Source organism: Nematolebias whitei, chromosome 15, assembly GCF_014905685.2.
Source record: "Nematolebias whitei isolate Nwh7 chromosome 15, NemWhi1, whole genome shotgun sequence".
NCBI classification, from domain to species: Eukaryota; Metazoa; Chordata; class Actinopteri; order Cyprinodontiformes; family Rivulidae; genus Nematolebias; species Nematolebias whitei.
The window spans coordinates 18,889,720-18,896,594 of record NC_056512.1 but is presented as its reverse complement, the minus strand read 5'-3'; the positions used below and the strand labels follow the sequence as shown (position 1 = coordinate 18,896,594).

The 6,875-nt window shown below is 42.6% G+C and overlaps 1 protein-coding gene across 1 annotated transcript; it reads left to right on the top strand.

The window, feature by feature from the left end:
* The first annotated feature begins 265 nt into the window (after positions 1-265).
* LOC119421995 (zinc finger protein 26-like) lies at positions 266-4,099 on the top strand. The gene is made up of 5 exons (XM_037689347.1): positions 266-512; positions 614-780; positions 3,444-3,593; positions 3,662-3,827; positions 3,903-4,099. Exons 1-5 carry the CDS (start codon positions 266-268, stop codon positions 4,097-4,099), a joined length of 927 nt encoding a protein of 308 aa, XP_037545275.1.
* The last annotated feature ends 2,776 nt before the right edge of the window (positions 4,100-6,875 follow it).

Here is a 6,875-nt window from a genome sequence, read left to right as displayed (position 1 = left end):
ATATGCAGATGGAATGAGAAGCAGCAGCGGTGGGTTTAGCTGTTTGACACCACAGCAGGGTTATCCACCGTGAAAGCCCTACAAGCTTTGTGCAGGTGCTGCGTTTGTTGAGGAAACCTCAAGCTTTGGCATTTTAACTGAAGATGCACCAACAGGTGCGCGGCATCTGAGTGCGCCAGGCTCCAAAAGTGACATGAAAGAGTCGACTTAGACTCCTGCAGATTTGTAGAGCAGCATTTTATCCCCGTCAGATCCCTCAGACACCATGCCGCGCTCGTTCCTCGTCAGGACTAAAAGGACCCATCCACTCAGCTCACCTAAGGTCTGCTTCAGACGACGGTCTCAAACAGATGACGAGAAGACGGAGCAGGAGAGTGGAAACCCTGAAGACACTCTGCAGCCTTTGTCCCCCGTGCTTGGGGTCAGAGACGTTGCGCCTGAACCGTGCTCGCTGAGGGATGGGGTGCCAGGTTGCTCACAAAGAGTCCTTACAGAACAGCTCTGGCCTTCAGGTAGAAAACTGAAATATGTTGATGAATGACTGAAAGAGTTGCTCAGGTCTTTAAGGCTGCTGTATCACTATTTTCCTCATGCTTTTATTTTCTAACCAAAGCCACGGTGGAGAAAGGAGATTTTCCTCAACTGGTTTCATCGTGGCCATCAGACAGCCATCGATCGGACCGAGAGAGGGAACTGGAGCGACTGGTGCTGATGCTGCTCAACCACACCTCACATACGGACCTCAAATCACCCACCAGAGAGTGTCCACTCTGTGAAAAGGTGGGATTGACCTCATGCCTGCACTTTCTTTACTCATTCAAGATAAGAAAGGGGATCAAACGATGATGAGGGATAAAAAAAATACAAATTAAAGAATGTGATAGGAAATAGATTTCAAGAAGATGACTGAATTTGAAAAATATCAGTTTAATGATGTAGAATACAAGTCACTACTTTTTTCACACGCTTTGAACACGGCATCTTATAATGCTGCGGCTAATTTATGGATTATTCATTCAACCTTTATTTAGACAGGTAATCCCATTGAGCCTCGAGGACTCATTTACAAGAGAGACCTGATTTCAACAAAGAAAGATGACAACAATGGACAACAGCAACAATAAACAGTTATAACAAGTCATGCTGCAGTCTTCTTTTTTTTTTTTTATGTACACAAATAGGAATAATTTTTCTTGATGGGCTAACGAGCTTCATGCTGCCAAAACTTTTAGCTTCATCACACCCAGGTGCTCACATAGCTGCCCAATACACGTCTCTCTTGGAGGGTAGTGATCAATGACTTCCTGGTAAACTACTGTACTTTTTTTTTAATCAGCCTCCTTACAGGCACTGTTCAGAAAACAAACAAACATCTACTGTATCCTGATACATGCTCAATAATCCAGGTAGAAAAATCCAAAAAAAGTTCAATCTGGTCCTCTGGACATTCAAAAAACAAGAAAACAAAAAAACAAAAAACAAAGCATTGCTTTGTTTTTTGTTTTTGTAAAATTTTAATTTTCTTTTTAAATTTAGCGTGCGCGGCTTATATTCAGGTGCGCTCAATAGTCCAGAAATGACAACATCTCACTGCACAGACTGTGGGAAACAGTTATGGTGAGTTGAGACTGTTTGAAGTGAGCTCCTGTGAGTAAAAAAGAACAATTAACATCCAAATCGTTGTAAATAGCTCTTTGAAAGCCATTCATTTTGAAGAAGCAAAGTTTAAGTTCATCAAGCTAACGGCTAGTTGAGCCCAGCTAAGACCAAAGTGGATTGCTCTATCCTTGAACATGTCACAGCAACTTATGCAAACTTTTGTTAAACAACTACCTGCGTCTCAATGTTTGGTTATTTGCATAAAATTGTGCATTTATTTGAAAGCACGGTGGCGGCAGCAGCTAGCCTGGCTGCTAAACTTTCAGTGCAGCCAGGATGTTTCTGTCAGAACAACAGATGGTGGTGCAAAGGTTTATAAAACCGTCTCCACATGGAGCTTTATGAAGACAAAAGTTGATTTAAGATGACACATGGATACTAGCCATTATTAGCTTGTCATTGCATTCAGCTAGCTGCAGCTAATTGTGCTTTTAAATAACCACATATTGTGACATAAATTATTGAGGGGTGTGAAAATTATTATGTAAAAACGTTTATAAAATTGCTTTGACGTGTACGCTCTAAAACTTTGGAGACGAGTTGTTTTAAGATTGCAGACATTTGTTTTGGATGCAGCTGATTTCAGCCGTTGGAGAAAGTTAAACCCTTTTTATCCAAATTGAGTCAGTCAAAAAGCTATCTACAACAAACAAGATACTAATAGTTTATATGTTTTCCACAAAACAATCATCTTTAAAATGTCTGGTTTAAACTTTAAACTTAAAAAATGTGTAATATTTCATTCTTGGTGGCTGCCAGGGAACACAAATTACAGAAAGTATCTGCCTCCATTACATTTAAAATTACATTTTGATTACACCGGAAATGTTAAAATCTTAGAACTATACACTTTTAAAGTATGTTTTGGTGACTAAATGTAAATATATTTTACTATACAGTATGTCAAAGAAACATTTTTCTATCACAGAGGCATAGTTTTGTTAATAACAACAATTTTTTTGTTTGTTTGTTTCTAATTATGAATCAAGAATAATTCAGTTTGACTTTGATTTTAATCAGACTGGGGGGGAAAAAGGGTGAAATTAAAAGTAAACTTTATGGACTCATTGTTAGAAATGTATTTTCCAGTTTTAAAAATGCGTCGTCCAAAACACAAAAAATAAAACCTTAATACAAAAATATTCACTTTTTGTGGTGGAACTGTTGTTCTTATGAAAACCATTTGGTTTGAATAATTATAAACATTTTTAAAAAATTAAACTGCTTAATGAAAAAAACATGGGCAGCACGGTGGCGCAACTGGTAGAGCTGCTGCCTCTCAGCGAGCAGGTCCCTGGTTCAAACCCCGGTCCAGGGGCCTTTCTGGGTGAAGTTTGCATGTTCTCTCCGTGCATGCGTGGGTTTTCTCCGGGTACTCCGGTTTCCTCCCACATACCAAAAACATGCATGTTACACTGATTGGTAACTCTAAATTGTCCCTAGGTGTGAGTGAGAGAGTGAATGGTTGTTTGTCTCGTTTATCTCTATGTGGCCCTGTGATGGACTTGCGACCCATCCAGGGTGTACCCCGCCCATCGCACAGTGATTGCTGGACATGGGCACCAGCGACCCCCGTGACCCAAAATGGAATAAGCGGGTAAAGAAAATGGATGGATGGATGAAAAAACATATTCCTGATTCTTTAATGAGCACAAACAAAATGTAAACACTCAGAATAGCAGATTTAGGGCCTTGATTTTAAATCCAGAGTAATCTGACCCATCTTGAAGCTCCTTATAGGGAACGTGTTAACCACTTACATCAACTTGAACTTATTTCTGCAGACACTTTCAGAAGCCCTGATGTCAGGAGGTCATCTTCAGGATCAGCTTTGCAACGCCCTCTCTGCACCTTTGTCGAGCTCGTTCACAGATGCAGACATGAACCTCGTGACCTTTGGATTCAGAGCAGGTGGCAGCTACAGCAGATCAAAGGTACGTCAAGTGAAAAGACCTTGTTTTGTACTTTGGTTCAGTTATGACTGATTCAAAGTTTTGTCCAGGAGCGTAGCTTCAGCTGCAAGGTGTGTGGAAAGGTGTTCAAGCGCTCGTCCACCCTGTCTACTCACCTCCTCATCCACTCGGACACGAGGCCCTACCCCTGCCTGTACTGTGGCAAAAGGTTTCACCAGAAGTCAGACATGAAGAAACACACCTTCATACACACAGGTGAGGGAGCGCACCAGTAAAAAGATCATTGCAAGATGGAAATAGCCTGAGGACATGTCCTGCCTTATTCACCAGGTGAGAAACCACATGTGTGCAAGGTGTGCGGGAAAGGATTCAGCCAAAGCTCCAACCTCATCACCCACAGCCGAAAGCACAGCAGCTACCGCCCGTTCAGCTGCTCACGCTGTCAGCACAGCTTCCAGCGCAGGGCGGACCTGCAGCGCCACCAGGAGTCGCAGTGCGGCTACGGAGACATGTACACTCAAAGCTGAGCGCACGAACCAACAAGGACATGATAAAAACAAAGGAGGAAGGACATCTGTACATAACTTTTAAAACATTTATAAGTGTTCTTACATGATTTACAACTGAATGTTCACTTTAATAAAGTTGAACTCATTTTCTCTGTAAACTATTTCATCTTCTTGGTTTTATGTAAAAAAAAAAAAAATAAATCTCAAAACTCTTTTTCTGATAACAGTAGGATTATTTTTAGGATCTGCCCAGCAACTGTGTTCTTCATATTCTATCACAAGGCTGTCCTCAGTACTCTTTTACATGAGATGACTAACTTTAATTAATTTAAAAGACACTACCTGGATTTAACTAACAGGTAGAGCCTCCTATTGGATAATTACTGCATGGATAATTATGTTTCAGCTGACAGTTATTTAACCCTAACTGATGCAGTGAGAAGCTTTCATTTGTTAAACAGTCATGTGGAGAGACACATCCTGTGGTCGTGGAGAAGATGTTGATCTGTTTGAGAAGGGTCAAATTATTGTCACGCATCAATCAGAGAAAGCATCTAAGGAGTTTGCACAAACTACTAAAGTCGGGTTAAGAACTGTCCAACGCATTATTAAAAACTGGAAGGACAGTGGGGAGAGCGCATCAGAAGAGAGGCAGCCGAAGAAATGCACCCATCGTGCCTATAGTGCATACTGTACAAGCCTGTGGGGGCAGACTATGATCTGGGGTTGCTGCAGTCGGTCTGGTCTAAGTTCAGCAACATTATGTTACCAAAGAACGAGGTCTGCTGAATCCCTGAAAATACAGAATGACCTGGTTATTCCATGTTGCATGTTCCAAGATGACAACACCAAGATTCATCGGGCTCAAATTGTGAAGGAGTGGTTCAGCGAGCACAAGACGTCATTTTCACACATGGACTGACCACAGAGTCCAAACCTGAACCCCTTTGAGAATATTTGGGATGTGCTGGGGAAGACTTTGAGCAGTGGTCTGAATCTCCCGTCATCGGTACAAGATCTTGGTGAAAAATGGATGTAACTCTGGACAGAGATAAATGTTGAAGAAGCTTGTGGAAATGATGCCGCAGTGAATGTGTGCCGAAATCAAAGCTGAAGGTGGTCCAACGAAACATTTGAGTGTGACCTTTATTTGGCGGGGCAGAATTTAGAAATGATATTTTAGAGCGAAGTTAATTGAAAACCCAATAGGTGCCAAATGTAAAAGCTGCACTGATCTACAATAAAAATGTTAAAGTTGAGTTGAGTCACTCGTGGTAGATAATTATCAGTCAGTTGTGTTTCACTGTGTTTCAGTTTAATCTTCTCATTAAGGTTGTCTTTTATAAAGGTTCAAAAAGTGAGTGAGAGCAGCCAACCACTGCAATCTGTAGAGCTTAGCTGCCACAAAGCTTTTTAGTTTGGAGTTGAGACCCCATCCTGGATGATGACCCCAATACAACAATCAGACAGATCGTGGTCTTTGCAGGGCCTTGGTGAGATCTTCAGGGACGTACTTAGAACCAGTGGGTCCATCGCTGAGGGTGATGGAGCACGATCGGTCAAGGAGCGTCACCAGGATGCAGCACCGGCATAACCTGACATCTTTTGTTTGTTGACAAGTTGAATCAGGACTGACCTCATGCTTCAGCTAGTCCCATCACACCCATACTGGGAATGCTCCCAGTCAGTTATTACAACACTCTTAGTGGCCAGAGTTGCATTTGGGCCCATAAAATCCGACCCGACCCGGCCCCAGCCTGTAGCCATCATTTCTGAACCCAGCGTGGCCTGACGAATTAACAGTAATTACAGGTCCGAACCTCCACCCCCAACATTTTTAATTAAGCTTTGACTGCTTATATAGTTATTAACGGTCGGCAGATGCGTATAGCTGAGTAAAGGGGGCAGAAGATCAGAGCTGAGGGGGTGTTTGTCCTTTCATGGCTGTCAAAGCGCATTAAGTCCCTGGTTCTGCCTGAATTCTGCATTATTCAGACTTGGACCCTGCTCTGACATGTCTGCAGGATATTTTGTGATCTCACCTGTTTGGGTCGTCGGCCACACGCATCCACAGAGTGCAGGCTGGATGGATCGCTGCCTGTCACTAGTTCCATCTGATTCTGAAGCTTAACTGGACTTTTTTTTTTTTTTTTTTTACCTCTTTTAACGCTGGTGGCAATTGTATGGCAAGCTATGTTGCCATATAATTGGATCGTCAGCCGTACGCGTCAGCTGACGCAATCGAAAGCCCAACACTGACCGCCCATTCAGCACATTATTATGGCCCGGCGTAGCCTGAATTCGGGTCGGGCTTCGTGCCCGGGTTAGAAATAATGGCTCTATTAGTGGCTCTCCTGCTACACACGTCCCGTTGCTGCTCTAAATACAACCAGTAGGACTGCCAAGCTCTCCCCATGTTACAACAGCTAATAGAACCGTCCTTGATTTGTCTTTGGACACGAATCAAGAAGCTCTTTTTCTTGTTATGGTTGAGCCTGCTGGAGTCATGCTGTGTTTCTTCCTTTACAGTAAAACTGAAACTGATATAAGAGGCCCAGAAGGCTCCTAAATAAACAGGAAAATTCAGCAGATCATGATAAAATCATGGAACCAATTTAGCACGCACCTGAAATGATAACGTCATGCGAATGTGGCTAATATTTTAGCTCGTTGCTGCATCCTGACGCAGTCAGAGAGTCGTGCGAGGGTGAGGCTCGAGGTGTGAGACTGTGGCCATGTTTGGTAGTCATGTGATGCTGAAGTATTCAGAGCAGTGGAGCAACAGGATGCAGAA

Coding starts and splice junctions, on each gene's coding strand:
- LOC119421995 (XM_037689347.1), top strand. CDS start 266: ATGCCGCGCTCGTTCCTCGTCAGGACTAAAAGGACCCATCCACTCAGC. Junction 781..3,443: donor AGTGTCCACTCTGTGAAAAG/GTGGGATTGACC, acceptor TTATTTCTGCAG/ACACTTTCAGAAGCCCTGAT. Junction 3,594..3,661: donor GCAGCTACAGCAGATCAAAG/GTACGTCAAGTG, acceptor AGTTTTGTCCAG/GAGCGTAGCTTCAGCTGCAA.